Source organism: Rhinolophus hipposideros (assembly GCF_964194185.1).
Source record: "Rhinolophus hipposideros genome assembly, chromosome: 6".
NCBI classification, from domain to species: Eukaryota; Metazoa; Chordata; class Mammalia; order Chiroptera; family Rhinolophidae; genus Rhinolophus; species Rhinolophus hipposideros.
This window is the reverse complement of record NC_138052.1, coordinates 88968494-88989878: the sequence shown is the minus strand read 5'-3', so window position 1 is coordinate 88989878 and position 21385 is coordinate 88968494. Positions and strand designations below refer to the sequence as shown.

Here is a 21385-nt window from a genome sequence, read left to right as displayed (position 1 = left end):
TTTTTGGAAGATACTCACCCTCCTCCACCCCCACTATGATCCAACCCCTCCATTCTCTTATACAGTAAAACACAGCAGCATTGTCTGATTCTGTGCCTCAAATAGTCTAAGGAAGCGATAAAGATACAGACAGGCCTTTATCAAGGTGGAAAGTTACGTCTGACCCGTTGGCTAAATTAATTAACATTGTAGATCAAGTATACACTTTGAAGTACGATAAAAATTTAAGAATTCGAAGAAGTCTCTAAGCCTCTCCCCAGTAACCTGAAAGATCATACTTAAAACCACCAAGCGCTGTCACTTTGATCAGCTAGCATTTCCTCTTTCTTCTCTGCCGGTTTAAAGATGCTGACTCATTTTGAAAAATGATAACACTCAGTACACTTCCAGGGTATGAAAAAGCACTTTAGTTTTGCTTTTCACCTAACTTCTTGCCTTAAGAGAATGTGGTAGACATTTGGAAAATGAAGACAGGTTTGGGTGGACATATTTCAGTAATGTTTGTAGAGGTTTGAGAGACCAGAGTCCTCTTGCCATTATAAGACCATATTTGAGGTTTATCCCCAATTGTTTGTGAAAAAACAACTGTCACTTTGCAGATCCAGCTATAATCTCTGCAGGTCAACCGCTGAAGGTCTCTAGAATGCCTGTTGCCAAACACCCTAAGAATTAGACCTTTGCCTCTTGGTAAAGTGTTGGTGAGAAACATTTGGCATGACTTCTGGGCAATTCAGTTCTACTTAAGGCCACTTAGAAGTCTCAGTTTGGCAGCCTAATACCTTCCCATTTATTTTTTTGGAAGAAAAACTGTTGGGAGATGTCATGATTCTAATGTACCATATTTTTGCTGTGTAAAATGTGCACTTTTTTGCCCAAATTTTTATCATGTATTTTCACAAGTACTAGGGAAAAATACAGATGTGCATTATACATAGATAGTACTAATTCTGTATCTGTATAAATGTTTTCAATTCTTTTATTTATGCTTGTGAGTTAAAAGTGTAGCTCTAGAAATCAATAACGATATCCACATGCAAAATGATACCCTGGAATACGATAATCGGTTTTGTTGAATATAGGACGAACTTGCAATGACCAAAGGTTCTCGGCCTTCTATGATACGCAAATATCGTAAATTTGTTACCTGTACATAAAGTTTCTTGTACCTTGTGTTTTGTAATTATTCATTACATAAAATTTCTTGGACCATAATATGTTAAAAACAAATGCTAAAATTCCTTTATAATACAAAAAACAAGTATCTAAGTGTAAACAAATGAAAATTTGAATTACAAAAATTAAAACGAAAGATTTTTCCCCCCTGAAAGTTTGGGCCAAAAACGTCGGAGTGCATTATACATGGCAAAATACGTTAATCTGTTGTGCTGATTTTCCCTCCCTCCTGTAGCCCCTCTAGGAGAAATGGTTAGTCCGAAGGCAGAATAATAATGGGCTCTAGGTACTAAGAATGAGGATCCTAGAAACAAAGATCACAAGGATATTAACATTTTCCCAGTGCTTGAAAAAATGTCAGCTTTCATTGAGGGGGTGTATGTGGGGGGGGCGGTCGTTGTCATACCTTCCCCCACCCTGTGGGGAACTCTCCTTGTTATGCTTTGTGCCTGTTGTTCATTTAAGGTATTTGCATCGTTAGGATCCCACTCTAAGGATGAGACTCACTGCCTTCACATGAATGTGATCCATTTTGACTAGATTAGACCGACTTTAATGTCCCGCTCACTCCCCCATCTTTTCCATTATCCAGTGTGCCTCCCCTGGGCTATATGGCCTTGGGAGGCAAACCAATTCATGGTTAAATAGTCTATCTTTCATAATTTGAATTTCAATATTTGGATATAGTCCAGAGAGTGATGTAAATGCATTTTGGACTTTTCACATTAGCAATGCCCAGTATTCCCAGAATTAATTTAGAGTTTATTAAGCAGGCATACTCTGATTGTGTGTGTTTCCTGCTAAAAGGACCATAGCTTCCTAGCGAAGTGGCTGATTCCACCTGGGACAGGAAGTGTGCAAAACCAGCCTGGAACGTCTTGTCAAACCAGAAAACAAGGACGCTATTGCGGAGGCTCGTTTTGAACATCAATTAAGGATAATAAAATTTCAGTGATCAAGACCCTTAAAATATGTTGCAAACATGAGTTTGAAAATTATACTAAGAAAACAAACAAATAAAAACCCTCTGGTCAACTCTAAGAATGCTGGATAACCAACTTACTATGAAAACAATATAGGAAATAAATCAAGCATTTATCCTGCCTTTGCTGTACAAACTGTACCTCAGGATAACCAACTAGCTGGTTATGAGAAATTTCTTTTTATATAGAAGTATTTCAATTAATGAAGATGGAAAGTTAGAATTACAATAGCACCATTTGGCAACCCTTAATAAAACAATGCACTTAAGCAATGATCCTGAGTAGCTGCTAACATCACCAAAAAAAAGAGGTAAATGGTCACCTGCTTCCAGTACTGAGTACAACACCTCCATGAAATATTCTTGCAAAAAAAAAAATTGAATCTTATTAACCTCTAGAGTAGAGGTGACAAACTTTCCTGCAAAGAGCCAAGCAGTAAATGTTTCTGGCTTTGGTGCTCCTATCGTCTTTGTTGCAACTGGGCAACTCTGCTCAGCTGACTGAAGGAGCCTGAATGCAGCCACAGACAAAAACAAAGTGTGGCCAGATGTGGCCTAGGAGCTTGCAGCCTCCTACTCCAGGTCTACCAATTTACAGGAAGTATAGAAGACAGCATCACATGAATGCAATTAGCAAAACCTAGACTGTGGGAGAATTGACAGAGCAAATACCCTGGTTTCTTCAACAGAAAAGTTCCAAGGAAAAAGTTAAAGCAACTACAGGAAGATTTTTTTAAAAAGACAAGAAACATATCAACCAGTTGCACTGTGTGGAGTATATTTAGATCCTGATTCAAATAAATTATTAAAAAAAAAAAAGAGAGAATCAGGGAAATTTGAATACCAACTAAATATTTAACATATAAAGAATTTTTAAGTCGGGTAATGATAGAATGTGTGTGTGTCTGTGTACACACATATATATGTATTAATATATGTGGAATATATACATATATATTCCTTAGGTTGAGAATACTCGTATGTGTTGAAAACATTTTAATTATATGATGTCTAGAATTTGCTTCAAAATAATCTTTGATTTTAGAAGAAATAAAATAAGCCATGAGTTTATAGTTATTTTATCTGGATGTTGGGTACTGGGATTTATTTTATTTTGCATATATTTGAAATTTTAATGACATGAAGATTTAAAAATGTATCCATTTAAATGTTTTTAAAAGATGGAGTACTTTCCATTTATTAGATACTCCTGGGTCCTCCTAAAATAGATGTGACTCTCTGGCTAAGAGTTGAAGCCAGAAGCATCTTTCTTGTACTTTTTCTCCCCAAACTGTTTACATACATCTTATTTGTTACACTCAATGGAGCAGACAGATATATTATTTATCATTAGCTCATGTGTTATATGTAAAGTATATTTTATTTTGTAAAAAATGATTTATTAGGTTGAAACTAAGCTTCATCTTTTGTGACTGGCTCTACTAGTCTCTCCTTGTTTCTTGGATTGGCATTTGTTCAGTGCAGGGGTCTGGCCGCAGGTGGTAACTTAAGTGACAACAGGCAGCGGAGGGAGCTGTGGCCTAGAGGAGTGGCCTATAGGAAAGCACACGCCTAGCGCATAAAGGTGGTTGCTATGCAGGATGTTTGCTGGGAGAATGATAGTCACGTTACCAGAACTCCCATTCATTTTTGTTTTTCCTGAGAATAAATCTAAATCTAGATTGTATGTGACATCTTCTAACTTTTGATTGCTTAAATATTTTTACAATGCCTTGTATTCCAAGCCAAATAACTTGAGCGTCTGGATTAGTTCCATGGGTCAGCCTCTGATTTAGTATTTACCAATGGTAAGGCCCCAAATAGGACCCTGTAGGCACTGGGATCCTAAAATCTCATAGCCCTGCTTTCTGTGAGCTTCCAGTCTCGTTGGGAGGGAAAAAACATACTTGACAAACAAAATGAGAGGTGTAGGTAGGAAATGCTATGGGAATTCAGAGAAGGAGATGAATAGCCCTACCTTGGACAGTCAGGGAAAGCTTCCCACAGGCCATGGAAGGAGTTAGGGGAAGCACCAGTACTTAGCAGGTGGAGAGTAAGGGAGACAAACAGGCATGGGTGTGGGCAAGACCAAGGACTAGCAACAGGAAATGTGACCCTTGAAGAGGAGTGTTGGTAGAGTTCACCGAGGAGGGGCCCTCCACAACCCATGGATAGAGGATTTTTCAGGCCAAGATGGTGTTCTGAACAATCAAGTGAACATATGCAGCAAACGGTTGAAAGTATGGCACTGAAATTGAGCTACAGATTTGAGCATCATCTGAGTAGACGTGATGCTTGAAGTCATGGGGTCTATAGAGAGTGTGTTTCTCTGTCTGCCACTGACATACATTTATAAACGTAGGGATGTGCTCTGAGTCTGGCATTTGCCAAACTACCGACAGATTATTCACTACACTGAATCTCAGTTAAAGCTCAAAGCAGTTCCCAATTACTTCAAAAAACATTCCCCACACTGAGAAGGAAAGGCTTGGAGTAAGAGAAACTAAAAAGTACGTGGGGAAAGAGAAACCCACGTTAGGCAGGATGTGCCTGTGATGATGGATTTATTTATAGGTTTATGATCTCCCTCCATTGAAGGCTTAAACTAGAACCCCCCCCCCCTTTTTTTTTACTGTTATGAAAAGATTATTCAGGAAATGGGAACATTTAAATAGATTCGTGATTTTCTATATTGATGCCATGCAATATATTGGGTAACATCTCTATTCTTTCTCTCTTATTTGAAAGTTTAAAGTGTAATTTCTCTTAAAAATAGACAGGAGGTTACTATGTTCTTCCCATAATGAGAATCTGCTCATTCTAGAGAGCAAGCATTTCAAAACCTGATCACTTCGATCGTTATTTTATGTAAAAGATTGTCTATTGGGGCATGAATATGTATCAGTATAGGAATTTTATGAGCCTGAAGTAACCCACTCTCCTGGCTACGGAGTTTGGAGAGAAGTAACAGCTTAGTCTTCGACAGCACGTGCCAGGTGAGTTTAGATGAGTGAGCACTGAGCCTAGGAAGCGGAGGCCAAGCAGACAAGTATGCCCAGAACATCAATCAAAACCAGCTCCGATTCCAAGTTCTGCAACAGCTCCGACACTGTCCCCATGCACTGATAGGAAACTGCACCTGCACATCTCTCAAAAAATTCCGCAATCCAAGAAACCAGGAAAAATACCCCATGGGAGCCTTCTCACACTTCATAATGAAACTGTTCGTTTAGCAAATGTTCATAGCCACGTGTAATTCTGCTACCTACGCTGGCTCTTCTGGGGGGAGATTGTCTTTGCTGAGTCTGAAGACATTGGAGCTGTCACCTGTCTGTCTGTTCCTGGCCCTTTCTGTACATCTCCCACATAAATCTGTAACGTTTAGGTGAATCCACGTGAAGCTGTCGGCAAAACCAAGCTGATGTCCTTTGTGTGTGTGCAAATTCAAACGTGTGTTCAAATATTTGCTCACGCAGGAGGCGGTGTGGGGGGGGTTTGGGCGTGCGGATCACGGCACGCTGACGGTGGTAGGTGCCACAACACACGACAGTGTAAGAGTCACCAATTCAGACTGATGAGGTTGGCGCCAGTCACCGGCTCTGACCGTTTGTAACAAAGATCGCACGGATTGTTTTATACTGATGATGACTTTGTGGTACGTTTCATTTTAAAGAGAATATGTGTCTTGGGGGGGAGGGGAAGAAAGGAGGGAGGGAGGGCACAGCGTCTACTTTCTAGATGAAATGGGTGGCGCTTCCGTAATCGGGACGTGCAAGGTCTCCGATGTCCAACAGGCGGACAGAACCACGGGCGCGTTACGGTCGCAGAGGCGGCCCCGGGGGCCCGAGTCACAACAGGCCGCGCTGGCTGCGGGACCGCCCCGAGGACGAGTGCATGTGGGTCGTTCACATGTTCTGACTTTAGGCTGCATTTACACCATTATTCTGTTAAGCCCTGGGGAAGCTCCGAAAGCGCTACATGTTTGAAAATGTGCTTGTTTCACAAAACATAAGAAAATCGCAACGTCGCCTTGAGTGGTGGCCTTAGTGGGTCACCTTGCGGCCCTGACCTCTTGTTACCCCGCCCCCGCCCCCCATGAACGTCTCTCTCCTTGGAAAGTGGCGCTCACACGTGAGGCTCAGGACTCAGCACCATCATTTTCCTAGTGACACGCCATTAACACGATTTTGATACAATGAAAGATAACCAACATAGAAAGTATATAAGCCATCAGGTTTAATTCCCCATGTGTATATTGAACCTCTGTGATGACCTGGAGGTGGGAGAAGGACGCGTGTGTAGAAAGGAAGGCAAGGAAACCCCAAATGCCGGTTTTGCTGCCCTTTCTTTTCCCTGGACCACACAGACATTTCCCCCTCACGTCTGCTCACCTGTCTCCTAAGACTCCCTCTGGCCTGTTCTCTGCAGACACACCCAACTTCCCACACGTGACACGTGATGCACGTAACGCCTAGTGCACGTAGCGCCTAGTGCACGTGACGCCTAGTACACGTAACCCCTAGTGCACGTAACCCCTAGTGCACGTAACCCCTAGTGCACGTAACCCCTAGTGCACGTAGCGCCTAGTGCACATAAAGCCTAGTGCACGTGACGCCTAGTACACGTGACGCCTAGTGCACGTAGTGCGTAGTGCACGTAGCGCCTAGTGCACGTGACCCCAAGTGCACGTGACGCCTAGTGCACGTAACGCGTAGTGCACGTAGCGCGTAATGCACGTGACAGGAAGGACAGCTTGGTCCCGGAAAACTCGTGCTTAGCAGGAGCTCGCGTCTGTAAGGGAGGAACCAGATTCGCGACGCTACGGATTCTGCTTTTGTTTTAGCCGCTGCCACTTTTAGGGTCTTACTGAAAGTATTTGCGTTTCCATAAACACATGTAAATTTCCTACCTCTTGTTTGTCACAGCCAAAGAGAGCTCGGTAAGTGGTAATCAAGGAAGAAAGTACATTAAAAAAAAAAAGATCTCTGTAATGGAGAATATCACAAACACTGCCATCCTCACAATTGATAAATGTACCAATTTCCTGCCCTATTACAGATTTAAGGCTGCCATTTCAATTTATTTCAATTAACAACTCTTTAAGAAAGTAATGTTCATGTTAAAAAATTATGTGCTATGTAGTTGTAAGATAAGCACAGCAACCTGCGCGTTTGCTCCCGTAGAAGGAACCTCAGAGCCGTAACAGGCTCTACAGGCCCTTCAGGAGTGACCCCTCCTGCCCCTTCATCTCCAGGTCCCTTAATTCACAGCCCCCCAGGCCTCTGCCCTGCTCAGTGCCCAGCTGGGTCTTTTCCATCTGCAGGGCTCAGTCACGTGTTCCCTCCACAGACGTGGCTTCCGTGACAACCTGGTCTGCGGTGGTCCCACCCCAGCCCTTCATTGGCCGACATCACTGTGTTTTATTGTCCTGGCTCTGATCCCTCCCCGAAGTCACTTCATTGCTCCCTGCTTTATTTTCTGTCTCTCTTTAGAATGGAAACCCTAGGAGGGCAGGGGTCTTGTCCATCTTTTTATGGTTGTATGGCCGGCACTTACGTAGACAAGGGCGTGACACACAGTAACACTCAGAAAACGTTGGTTTAATTGCATGAATGGTGGCTATGAGAAACAAATAACAATTAGAACAGTGTGTAGAACTTAGATGGGACCTACCAAGCGGAAGTGCCTATCCTCTCTCCTCCCCACCCCCCTAACAACATACGGCCAAAACTGATTTAATCTACACTGTCCTATCTTACGTATATTAAGAAGGTATTCCGTTCTACAGAGTACAGTAAATCACATCCGATTGACTACAAAGTAGTCCCCCCAAGGTGTGTTCATGTCAGTAGAATTTGAATGTTGTTTCTTTAATTTTTCAGGTTAGCCTTGCCGGAAGGAACCATGAATTGGCATTTCCCCTTCTTCCTCGTGGCCACAGCGACTTTGCCCTCTGTGTGCTTGCAGTTCAATCCTCAGCCTCTGGAGGAGCTAGGCTCTGACATAGGAATCCAAGTTTTCAATCAGATTGTCAAATCGCGGCCTCGTGACAACGTCGTCATTTCCCCCCATGGGATCGCATCTGTCCTGGGCATGCTGCAGCTGGGAGCCAGTGGCAGAACGAAGTTGCAACTTGCCACAATGATGAAATATAATGTGAATGGTGCGTGCACTCAGCTCTGGCTGACGGCCTGGCAGAGGTTCTGCATCAGGAGGGTTCCTTGCTGGAGCTTTGCTTCCAGCCCTGAGAAGCAGGCAGATCAACCTGGAGGTTTTGGTGCCACTTGGGAGTCTCCTCTAAACAACAGATGTCACGGTGCTGGGAGTTAGGAGAACTGGATTCTAGCCTCTGTTCTGTAGCTGTGGGGCTTTGGGTCAATCACTCAGTCTCTCAATGCTCCAGTTTTCTCATCTCGGAGAAGAGAACTTCCCATCTGTCCCTCCTCCATGGTGTACAGGGCTATAAATGCATGATGGCTGTGGGTGCATGTCATGCAGGATATGGTGAGGCCAAAAAGGAACACCCACGGAGCCATAGATAGGGGAGTCATACCACTACAGTCTCGCTGGCAGCTGGGTTGGAGACACAAGAAGCAGGAGCCACACAATCTGCAACCTGCTGTCTGCTTCTTTGCCAACCAGCCAACCCCTTGCTAACTGCACTTCACGCTTGCCAGCCACCATCTTCTTGCTAGCCCCCATTTGCTGCTAGCGTAGCCATGGCAGTTATATTAGTGGCCAATGGCTCATTGGTTACAGCTGATGGCCAACTAGCCACAGCTGATGGCCATCCAATCACAGTTGATGGCCATATTTACTACCCCAATGCGCACCTTTCCACGTGAGGGCAAGAGCCTGGAAACTGCTCTCCTGGTTCTCTTCCCACAGTGCACTTTTAAAAATGTAAGCTGGGTAGGTGGATGGGAGGGCAGCACAAGGGAACCTTGTGCTGCTGGAACTGTTCTGTGTCTACTGGTGGACACGTGATTCTCTGTGGGGGATAAGATTATGTAGTGCTACATGCACACGTACACACACGCATGCAATATGTCAACAGTCTGAATGAGCTCTGTGGACTGTACCAACAGCAATTTCCTGGTTGTAGTCCTGTTCTGTAGTCATCCACGGCGTCACCCTTGGGAGGAGCTGGGGGGTAAGTACATGGGACACCCTGTGTACTGTTTTGCAACTTCCTGTGAAGCTATAGTTATTTCAAAATAAAAAGCTACAAAAAATATATATATATTTATACATATAGGGTATATATACATATGTATATATACCATATATAGTATATATGTTACACACACACACACACAAACAAATATATATATATATATATATATATATACATATATATATATATATATATGGTAAGGCCCGATAGAAAAAGCTTAGTTAACTTGAAAGAAAACCTGAGTTTGATTACCTATTTAAATGTAACATAGGAGCTTGTATGCCCTAGCACTGTTATTTTGCAACTCGTGTTGTTTCACCCAGAGTTACCTTCCACCTGCCTCTTCCACACTGCAGGGACGAGGGAGTAGGGCTTGTTTCAGAGCCTTTCATGGCATTGTGACCCCGAGCCAGTCACTCACCACATCTAGGTCTTAGTTAACTGTACTGGAAAATGAGGGGTTTTTCCTCCCCATGGTCTTTTACTTCTGCTAGCCATGACATCCTAGGAATCTTGACTGTATTGACGCCTTCAGCTGGGAGAGGAAGAGAAACACGGGGATGTGTGTGCTTCAGACCTTGTTGACTGGGCTCAGCGTAGCCTCCCCAGCTGCCAGCACCAAATGCCTAACCGCCCTGCTCTGATTACGCGGCATTCAGGTTTTGCATGAGTTTGCGGTTTGTTCACCTGTTAGAAGCATGGAAAGACCAGACACTTGGAACACACTGTTCTGCCCCTTGCTTGGAAGTTCAGAAAGCTCTTGGTGATTTATAGCTTCACAGAGAACCACTGCTAGAATTTGTGGCCTCTCCTAATGCCATCCAGGCCCTGTCGGCCAATACGATTCTGAAATAGCCACTGGATTTTGGTGGTTTGTTTTAATGCAGAGCCACATTCATTTTAAGCAGTATTTCCAAAGTTGTAATGCTTATTGGCCTGTTGGCCACTCCCTACCCCTTTCTTCCTCCCAAATCGCTAACAGTTGTGCTGTAGGTTTTGACTTCAGTTGGCAAGAGACATTCATCCAGGTGAGCCCGAGTGGTTGTTCAGGTTCAGCCTCTGGGAACTCACAATAGTGACGCTCTTGTTGAGGATGGAGGCAGGACAGTTTGGGGCAGAGGAGGAAAGATCTGCCCTGATCTCTTTCTAGCAGGAGACTGGGGCATCTGGAGAAGGCAGCGTGGCTGAAAGGGACAGGCTTGGGACTTGGCCTCAGAAGTTTGTTGCTCTCTTATAAAATCGCCCTGCCCCCTCCTGCCAGGTCTGCCCCACAGAACACGTGAGGGGTACAGTTGAGAGGCCTACCAAAGGCCTACGGGGCACCTTTTGTGGCAGGGGAGACTTTACCCTGCCGTTGTTTAAAGGGTCTGAAGAAGAGACACTCTCAGAGTGACAAGCTGGCTCATCAGAAGACCATCAAGGTCACTCTGCAGGATGTTTTAGGACAGTGTCATATTGAAAAGACGCCAAGCGAGTAAGAAGGATCTATAATACAAGCTCTCTATAGAAACCCATTTCATCCTTATAACTTATTTTCCTCTTTTCCATGCTCTAAAACTAAATGGAGCTTGTATGAATGGCCTGTGTAAAATAAAGCTTACCTTGCCATAAAATTAATCCCCTTAAACTTTTTGAGCTTGATGTCAAGTAAAAATCACGTTGTTCTTGGATGGTGGCACATGGGAATTTTTTTATAGTCTGTCAAATGCTTATTTTCTTTTTTTCTGAAGTAAAAAAAAAGGATCACATTGTTTAAATCTTTGGCAGGAAAGGATTGTTAAGTGAGAAAGAGACTAGGTTGAGAAGATTCCTTTTAATTTATCCCCCCATGGCTTCATAATTGAGGAGCTTGCCAATCTTTCCTGTTGAGCTGGTGCCAAGAAAGCCTTGCAGGAAAATGAGGTCCACATGGGGAAGGTGTTAAAAATGCCGTGAATATGCCTGATTTGTTCGTGGGGGCACAGCTGATTTTTAAGACCTATTAACAGTTGTACTTTATTCCTCCCCTCTTAACGCAAGGCTTCTTACTACTTATATTTATCTTGTTCATACTCATATTTATCTTGTTCATACTGTTCTTATTTGCCATAACACAGAATATAACTTTGGAACATAACTTTTCTAAAATCTTGTGGAAATACCACTGCATTTTCTCATTTCTCTCCCCTTTAGGACTTGGTAAAATTTTAAAGAAAATCAACAAGGCCATCATCTCCAAGAAGAATAAAGATATTGTGACAGTGGCTAATGCAATGTTTTTGAACAACAGCTCTAAAATTGAAGTGCCTTTTGTCGCGAGGAACAAAGATGTGTTTCAGTGCAAAGTCTGGAATCTGAACTTTGAGTACCCAGCCGCCGCCTGTGACTCCATCAATGCGTGGGTTAAAAACGAAACCAGGGGTGAGTGGTCACAGTTCCCTAGGCAATGTTTTGTATGGTTTTACACTTTGTGAATGAAAGTGTGCGTTAGCCTCTAAGATTCTAACTCGTGTGTGCAAGGCCAATGTCCCTTCTGTTGTGAATTGCCAGCACCCGACTGAGAGGTCTGTCTTTCCTTTCTTAGCAGGTCCCACAACTCAGTCTGCCTTCCTTCTGTTTTCATGCCACCACTCATTGTGTCCCTTGGGGATTTTTCTCCCTGTGGCATGGGCAGCAGAGCAGAGTACAGCCCCGCAGACCCTCTTCCTTCCTCACAGCATCTCATCCCCAGAGTTCTTGTTCACAAGCCTGTGTCTATTTTGCAAGTTTTATTGCTCATTTCTTCCTGCTTTTGTATCTGCTGTCTCCTTTGCTTGAAATGTCATTGTCAGCCTTTAAGATTCAGGATTGATCTCTCTCCTTACCTTCCCTGCCTCACTTCTGTCATCTCAGGAAGTAGGTGCCACCTCTCTGGTTATGATTGGCATGTGGTTCTGCTGCTTCTGTGCCCCTCCGTTACAGCACCTTACACTCTGCATAATGATTACTTGTTTACGTGCATCTCTTTTTCCCATTAAACTAAGGAGATGTCTAATGTTAGTGTTTTAAACCTGTTCATTTGTAAACTGGAAGTGCAGGTGAAAATATCCAGAGGAGAGGAAGGTTCAGAACGACAGAAGAAAGTCTAGAAATGTAGACGTTTCATAGAAGGGAGAGTTAAGACCACAAGAGTGGAAGCAAAAGAGATTCAATAGGAAGAAGAAACTCAAAGATAAAACTTGGGGAAACTGGTTCTGCAGGTCATGTTTCTCCAAACGTGGTACCTCATGCACTTGCGTGACAGTTACCTGAGGCAGATGTTTAGAATGTAGGTGGCCGGACCGCAACCTCCTGACTCAGAATCTCTGAAGGAGGGGCCTAACATTCTGCAGTAAAACAAGTTCTCTCCCAGTCTATGCCCACCAGTCATCACAAGACTTAACACACGTGAATGTGTGAGAACCATTTCAGAGACTAGTGAAGAGATGGACAAAGAATGCTCTGGAGCGGGGAGGAAAGCCGGGCTGGTTTTGGGAAATCCACGGCACCCCTTGATCATGGATGGTGCAATCTGGGCTTCCTTCCTGAAACCATGAAACCATCAGGAGATCAGCAAACATGAAGGGGTTAGTGGTTTTTTTGAGAGTGTAGGCCTAAGAAGCGTGGTGGGAAGCTGACGACACTCAGACACTAGATAGCTGTTTGACTGGCATGTCACTGCGCCCTCCCAGCCACCTTCTTTACTAAGTAATGGTAACATGAAATCACGTTAGAGTACCACTTGACAGTTGTCAAAGCGCTGGAAAGTGCATCGTCTCAATCAGTTGCCTACTGCATCTCTGGGGAAGGGACAGCGGTGAGACTCGAGCAGTGGTTTTCAATCTCACAGACCCAACTCCCTCTTTTTAAACAGATATTTTTAATACTCTGTACTATCCTAAAATGAAATTGATAGCTCGTACAGTCTGCACACAACAGATAAAAAAAAATGTTAAAAGTTAATATAATACCAGATGGTAATACAAGGAAAAACAAAAGTAATTTATAAATGTAGTTTAGTGGGCAAGCCCATGGGTACAGCTACACCTGAATACATAACAAAACAGACCAAGACAAGTCAAAAAACAAGCATAGTCTCCACTCGATTTGCATGGTGGTCACATTCCTGGCAAATTCAGTGTATATTAAAAGTACGCCCCCAAAAGACACACGTGTTTACATGAAAAAGAGTAAGATTCTGGGCTCAGATAATGTTAAGCAGATTCCTCACTGACATGACAGTCCAGCGGGGCATTTGGGAGTGATGCAGGGAGAGGGGAAGGGTCTTCATTCTATGGGACTGTTTTGAATATTACAGGACATGTCACCTCTCTGGCCACTGCCCATTCAACCAGAAACATTCCCACAAATTTCGAAACTACCCCCTCAGGGTGACCTGCCCCACTGAGAAGTACTTGCCTACATGGCAGGTCTCAGAAGGACCCTGGAGGCTGAATAGTCCATGTGCGGACGATTGCTGAGTCCGTCCCTGTGGGGATGGCAGCTTCTGCCTTTGCAGACAGTGGAAGAATCAATACAGAGGCCCTTTTTGGTGTGCGAGGGGTGTGGTGATGGCCCCAGAGCTCCCTGCCCAGCTCTCTACAGCCTCATGCTCTCTGCTGTCACACACCCCACATGTGCAGCCTGCTGCCTGGAATGCCTCCCTTCCCTTTTCCCCTTGTTAACATCCATTCATTTTCACACTATCATGTGAATAGCGTAATAGTTAAAAGCGTGAGTTCTGGGTTTGAATCTCAGTTCTACCATTTACTAACTGTAACCTTAGGCGAGTTACTTAACCTCCCCGGCCCTCAGCATTCTCATCTGTAAAATGGAGATGTAACAGTGAGACCTGCTGGAATATTTATAACAACATTGAGGTGGTTATGCGGATAAAATATTAGGTGGGAGCAAAAGTAATTGCGGTTTTTGCAATTTTTTAGCCGTTGCCACCGCAATTACTTTTGCACCAACCTCATAATACAGGTAACGTGCCTGGCACTTAGCAAATGTTCCAGTGTGAGCTATTTCTATAACGGCCCTCAGCCGTTAGCTCAAATACTAGTTCCTCACCTCGCCGACCAATCAGATTTTCCTGTTTGCCCTGACGTCCTTGAGTAAGGCCACCTCAAGGCGGTCGTTACAACTACAGCTTTGCACTTTTCCGCGTCACTGATGTCAACCTCCACCGCTCAACTCCATAGCTCTTTGAGGGCAGAGTTCGTTTGTTGTTGTTGTTGTTGTTGTTTTCTTATCTAAAAGAGGACCTGGCACCTGATAGGCACCTAAGCTTGCACGCGTGGGTGGGTGGGCGAAGATGAGTGTAGGCGGGAATCACGGGTGGAGGATGGATGCACGTTTATGGCAGGTAGGACGGCAGATCCCCCACGTGCCGCCTGGCCTCTCAACTGTACGTTTCTTACCTTCCTCTCTTTATCCTTGTCTTTCTTTGTTTTCCTGCCCCGCTATAACACCCGAGTCCTATCAGTGGCGATCAGAGGTTTTCTTTACCTCAGCCAACAGGGCGGAAGAGATTTCCTCGGATGCTTAGTGAGCACTGACAGTATGCTGAACATGGAGCTGAGTGTGATTTCACAGGGAAACAATGACAGGGTCCTCATCCTTGTGCGCTCCGTGGTTCGGTGGGTGGAGAGCGACACGGTAAATTCATCTCGAATAACACAGCGCTGTGCAGCGGCGGTGCTGAGCGGAGTGCTGTACGGAAGCTCCTGGGAGACCAGAAGGAGGGTGGGGAAAGTGGGCAGGCAGCGGGACCCCTGGGCTGTGTCGTAAGGGCGGGGGGGGGGGGGGGGGGGGGGGGGGACTGAGCGAGGTTTCCAGCCGAGGCAACAACAAACGTGCGCTGTCGGGGAACCACCCCGAGGAGCTCGCTCTCGCCGGAGCCCGGTTCTGACTCCCCCCGCAGGGCGGTCTGTTCGCAGGGGCCGGCCTTGTCTCCAGTGATGGCTGTGTGTTTATGGCTTCTGCACGTTCCTTCCCGATCCCGAGGTCAGGCGGCGTTGCTGCCCCCTTGTGGAAGTAACCGGCGGTCGCGCAGCTGTCTTGCCGAGCGTGCTGCGCGTCACGGAAACCGCAGGCCGGCTTCTCCACGTGGTTATTTCAACCTGTTTTCGTTGTACATCAGAATCTTCTTGAGCTTCATTTAAAAGGACTTAAAGTTTTCTCTCTGATGAATTAGACGTTCTTGCGTTTTCCAGAACCGTTGGTTTTACTATCACCATTTGACATATAACTTGCCCTTATATGATGTAGTCTTCCTCCTTTTTTTTTTTTTTTGTAATATTCTTGGGCTAAAGGCTACCTTAAATTAATTTTTAATAGCTTTGGGTATTAGTGATCCCTCTTACACAACACACACACACACACACACACACACACACACACACACACACACCTGACTTCAAATATGGAGCCAAAGGAACCTAAATGAAAAACCAAAGCGCCAAGCACAGAGAGATAGCACTTTGAAGGGTCCTTGTGCCTTCACAAGAGCATCCTAGAACAATTGTGGTTCCTCCTTCACTCCTGACACACTCCCGACGTCTGGTGAGGGGTGTGTTCCTTCACAATTAGGAGTTCTAGGGCACACTTCCTTTCTTTTTATCTCTGTAATATTAGCATCTAGCTTGACCGCAGACCCATACATATAGACACCAATTTTAATTTCAACTCTTCTTTAGTTCCGGGGCCTTGTGATAACCACAGATTACAAACTGATACTCAACATTTCTAAAATCTTAAAAGAATTAAGCATTTCCCTTTGATAGTGTTGTACATGCTGAAGTGTTCCTTTATTTTAACTGGGATTAGATCAACTCAGTGGTTAACACAACACAGCTGCTTAGCTTGTGCTGACCAAACACCCTCACTGGCAGTCATACATGTCAGCTATTAGCAAGAATAGGGAAATTAATTATTAAATATAGCTTATTTACATGAGTAAAGTTTTCTAAAGCATGGTGCTGATGGGGAATAGTTATAAAAGAATTTCTTGATGAAAAATTCGGTAATCCCTAAATAGAGGATCTCTAAAGTCTTAACTGGTTTCTGATTTTTAACTTGTTTTCAGCTTTAAGTTTTAGTGAATAAAAAATTAGAAAAGGGTGTTGTAAAACATGTCTTATTAACATCTTGTACGGGTTCCTTTAATTTTTTATTCTACGCCCAACAGCTACCTTTTGCCCCAAACGATTGCCAATCCTGAGTTTCCTTCTTGTTTGTTCTGTGACCTCACAGGTATGATCGACAGCCTGCTTTCCCCAGATCTTATCGACGGAATGCTCACCAGAATGGTCCTGGTCAATGCCCTGTACTTTAAGGGTTTGTGGAAATCACGGTTTCGACCTGAGAACACCAAGAAACGTACGTTTGTGGCAGCTGATGGAAAGTCCTATCAAGTGCCGATGCTAGCCCAGCTCTCCCTGTTCCAGAGTGGTAAGTTCACACCTGGCGAGGCTCCATTCTAGAACGTACCAGCCACAGAAAGGCCCTGAATGCCTTAACTTAGCTCAAGAGCAAACCTGCCTTTTCATTTTTAAAAAAGAGCAGGGGAGGTGAGGGCAAGATTCTTTAAAAGCTCATGGTAAACCTTTGTATTATTTACAAAGATTACATATGAATATCTAACACACATAGGCTTTTAGGTGGAAAATTTAAAGATGAAAGGGCAATTCACAAAATGAGTATAAATGGGCATCAAACATACTGAAAGTCTTCTCAATTGATCATTAGTAATCTTACATCACCAGATTAAAAATAAAAGTAAAAATTAGATTTCTTTTCCACTTGTCAGATTAGCAAACATTATAAAGATTGACAAAGCCCCAGTCATAGCTCGGGTGTGGGGGTAGGGGGCACCCTTGAGCATTGTTGGTGAGGAGGCGCCCTGGTCTGGAGGACTTCCTAGCGCCCTTCCCACACCAAGGAATTGATACTCTGAAGCTAATCACACACTAGCAAATAAATAGAAGCCAGATATATACAGTGGAACACATCATGTGACAGTTAGATTTAAATTTACATAAGTAGAAAGATTATATATGGTTGATTTCAGAAAACATGTTATATAACAGTAGATGCTGATTCATCTCATTTATGTAAAATACTTTCTATGTAGTCATACGTCTGTGGAGATATGTCTTGGAGGATATTCGATAAAATGTTAACAGTGGTAGTATTTCAAATGATTATTTTTTTTATTTGAATTTGAAATTTTAAAAAATACGAAGTCTGACAATTAAGTTTGCGAACTTGTTGCCAGGCCATTGCTAACCATTTTTTGATATCAGAGGGATTATTCATTATGAATTTGTACCAACTGGACAAACAGTTAACCAAGTTTATTATTTGGAAGTGCTGGAAAGGCTGCAAAAAAGTTAGATGACCTGAACTTTTTGCCAACAATTCATGGTTCTTGCATCACGACAATGCACCAGCTCACACGGCACTGTCTGTGAGGGAGTTTTTAGCCAGTAAACAACTGTATTGGAACACCCTCCCGACTCCCCTGATCTGGCCCCCAATGACTTCTTTCTTTACCTGAAGATAAAGGAAATATGGAAAGGAAGACATTTTGATGGCATTTAGGACATCAAGGGCAATACGACAGCTCTGATGGCCATTCCAGAAAAAGAGTTCCAAAATTGCTTTGAAGGGTGAGCTAGGCGCTAGTGTCGGTGTATAACTTCCCAAGAGGAGTATTTCAAAGGTGACCATAGTGATATTTAGTAATGAGGCATGTAGCACTTTTTTTAGGATGAGTTCTTGAACTTACTTGTCAGACCTCATATGTATCAAGTTTACAATGAGGGAAAAAAATTTAAAAGACCAATCTCTGATGTCATTACTACAGCATAGATAACTAAGTCTGGTGAATACTTTTTAAACCAGGTTTCATGAAAGCACTTGTGGTCCAATTTAAGCTAATCTTCTTTTTCCTCTGTAAGTTAGCCTCGATATCTCCAATCTACACCTAGACATGTAGGTCCAGAGTGTTTCCTTTGCATATTCAGTATATACTAGCTTCCAGCACTGCTCAATATTTTGCCAGCTGCCCAATTGTTTAAGTTAAGGAACAACTCATGTGAGGGACACCATAAACAAAGTCACTTTCCATTTGTCATTCATCAAGCTTCTTGGTAAAATTTTGTCATTCACTCAATAAATTTTTTTAAAACAATAATATGTATTTAAAAGTCCCATAGAAAGGTATCTTGTGAAGCAACTGAGAATAATAAAAGGCTATTTGCGCAAAAGTCACTCTCAGGTTATGTTGTCCAGGAAGATTGGAACACCAACATGGCCACCAGCTCAGATCCAAAGTAATTGTATTTTAGGTCAGTCTTTGTACACATTCTGCATTCTAATAAAATAAAAAGTGAGGGGACCTCATTTACTGTATGTTTCTATTGCTGAAAAATAACAAATAAGTCAGTAGTCAAAGATTAAAATGCAAGGATTCTATAGACATTTCCATGAAAGATTAAAATATTTGTGTTTGCAAGAATGAATGTAACACACTTTTCTTTAATATGTAGGATGTTCCCAGAGAGGGAGTTATATCTCCCGGGTAGCTCTTCAATTAAGAACTGATTTGTTTAAGAATATATGTGTGAATTTTACAAAAAGTAATATATGGATACATTCCTGTTGTCCAAGGTTCAAACTCTATATGCTGGATATCTTTCCTGATTCGGACCGTTTCTTCTCCACCCTGTTCTGAGTCCCCAGGAAGCTGCATCGGTGGGCTCTCTTGTGCTCTCGCTTCCTGTTGGTTTGGCTAGTGGGTGACAGCAGTTGATAGGGGTAAGGGAGGAGAGAGGGGTTGGGGCACTGACTCCCCAGCCCTCTCCCTGCAGTCACCAGGGCCACTGTGTCCCTCCACCAAGGTCTTAGCTCCTGCCATCAGGGTGTGTCCAAGAGCTCTTTCTCTTTGGGTCACCTCCCCTTCCCTCAGTCCTCCCAGCCTAGAGGCTGGTAATGGTGCCCAACTGTTTGTAGCCCAGGGTACTATCCTTAATGATTCTGTGTCCCAACCCACACTTTATGAGTAGTCCCTTCCTTAAACTCTGCTTAAGTGACCCAATCTGATGTCCTATCAGACTCTGACTAATGTGCATTGAATTCAGCACAGAACACCATAGCCCCTTCTCCACCATTCTCATCCCCTCACCAATGGAAACTACACGGTGTGGTGTGGTCCTTCTTGCCCTCCGTTCTATGCCTGCCGTCAGGTTTTTACTGAGTCACATGGACTTGGAACCCAGGTCCTTTCATGGGCCTTGTAGCAAAGTACGGGGGATCATGTTCCCTGGTTTCCCACTTTGGCCAGCAAAGCAGCTTTTCACGTAAAGACAGGGCAGGTTCGTCTTGTGGCTCGAAAGAAAGCACGGCTGGGTGTGGTGGCCGCAAGCAGGCATTTGTTTTTATGACTACAGACCACTTAGCCGGCCACCCATTTTCTGCCTGTCGCAGCACAGACTGGCCAACATGACCAGCTAGGGCTCAGAGATGGGCAGTCCCAGCTGAGGCAGGCCAGGCTGCCCTCCCCAAATCCTCTCACATGGCCTCTGGTGCCACCTGTCCAAGGTTTCCTGGGCCTCACCAGACCTCACTGGCCTTGGTCACTTTGCCGAAACATTGCCGTCCCATTGATCAGTCTTCCTGACTTTCCCCTCAAACGTCATGAAGCTCTCTGAGAAGGTTCACTTAGAACCCTTCTGACTTATGTCCTGTAAAGTACAAGCACTTTGAGGATAGAAAGTGTTCTATAAAAAAAAAAGAAAGCCTTAAAATCTTTTTTTAGTAGAAGAGTGTTTCATGCTCATTGCAAAATCCTCAAATACAACAGTATACAGGCAGAAAGCAACTGTTCCCCAGTAATCCCATTTCCCAGCTTTTCCCCATTAAGTGCTAGGATATCATTTTCAAGACCTTTTCTATGGATATATAAAATATGTCTGAGACTTTTTTGCATACATCGGATTACACTGTAATTTCTATTATATAATGTGCTTTATGCATTAGATAGTGTATCTTGGAATATGTTTTATGTCAATTAATGTGGATCTACTTGATCCTGTTATCAGTTGTGTAATATTCCATGGTATAAATATATCATATCCTATGGATGGCCATTTACTTTTTTCCTATAACAAACAGACCTGCAGTGAGAATTCTTATACATAGGTACTTGTGTTGGATCTGCTAAAGGTAATTTCCTTGAATAGAAATTGCTGAGTCAAAACAATTACAAATTTTCTTTTTATGATTATAAATTTAGACTTAGAGATTTTTTTTGAAAAAGGGCACAAAGAATCCCAGATATACATATATATATGTGTGTACATAAACATCCAGTATATCAGTGTATTTCCAGATTCCAATCTCCTCTGAGCTTCCAATTTATACCTATCTATATCACTCCTCTATTTGGTTGTCTGTTAAGTTCTAGTTCCATAGATAATACATTATTGCCCTCATCCATCTAGTTTTCTGCCCAGAGTTCCTTAGCTCAGCAAATGGCACCAGTACTCACCCAGTTGCTTAAACCACACCTCCTCCCCCATCAGCTCTCCCCGAACTCCCTTTGTTCTTCAGCCTGAGTATAGACTATAGGCAGTGGATCTACCCACTGTGTGTTTGTGTGTCTGTGTGTGTGTGTGTGTGTGTGTGTGTGTGTGTGTGTGTGTATATATATATATATATATATATATATATACTGAAATTTTATATATACTGAAATATAGCCTGAATGGTTCCTTAAGAACTCAGGAAATCATAAAGATACTTATAGTAAAAGGTCATTAGAGGGACTTTCATCTATCAGGCTTTCCTGATATTAAATATTTAAAATATTCTCTCTGATTTAATAGGCGGAGAGGAGTTCTGAACATTTCAGCGAGCCTAGTTACGATTTCCTTTCTTATAGGACTTAAAATAGGAATCAGAGTATTTTAGGGAGCTTTCCAGATCATCTGTCCGCCATTTACAGAAAGTTCTAAATCATCTCTCTATTTGTAATGCTTGATTCTCTA

The 21385-nt window shown here is 43.3% G+C and overlaps 1 protein-coding gene across 2 annotated transcripts in view; it reads left to right on the top strand.

Moving 5' to 3' along the window:
* Positions 1–21385, top strand: part of SERPINE2 (serpin family E member 2) — a 60856-nt gene that overhangs the window by 25037 nt on the left and 14434 nt on the right. For both annotated transcript variants that reach the window (XM_081051769.1, XM_081051770.1), the window contains exons 2-4: positions 8038–8318; positions 11505–11732; positions 16587–16784. In XM_081051769.1, the coding sequence (XP_080907895.1) occupies positions 8038–8318; positions 11505–11732; positions 16587–16784 (707 nt within the window). The remainder of the gene's footprint in view (positions 1–8037; positions 8319–11504; positions 11733–16586; positions 16785–21385) is intronic.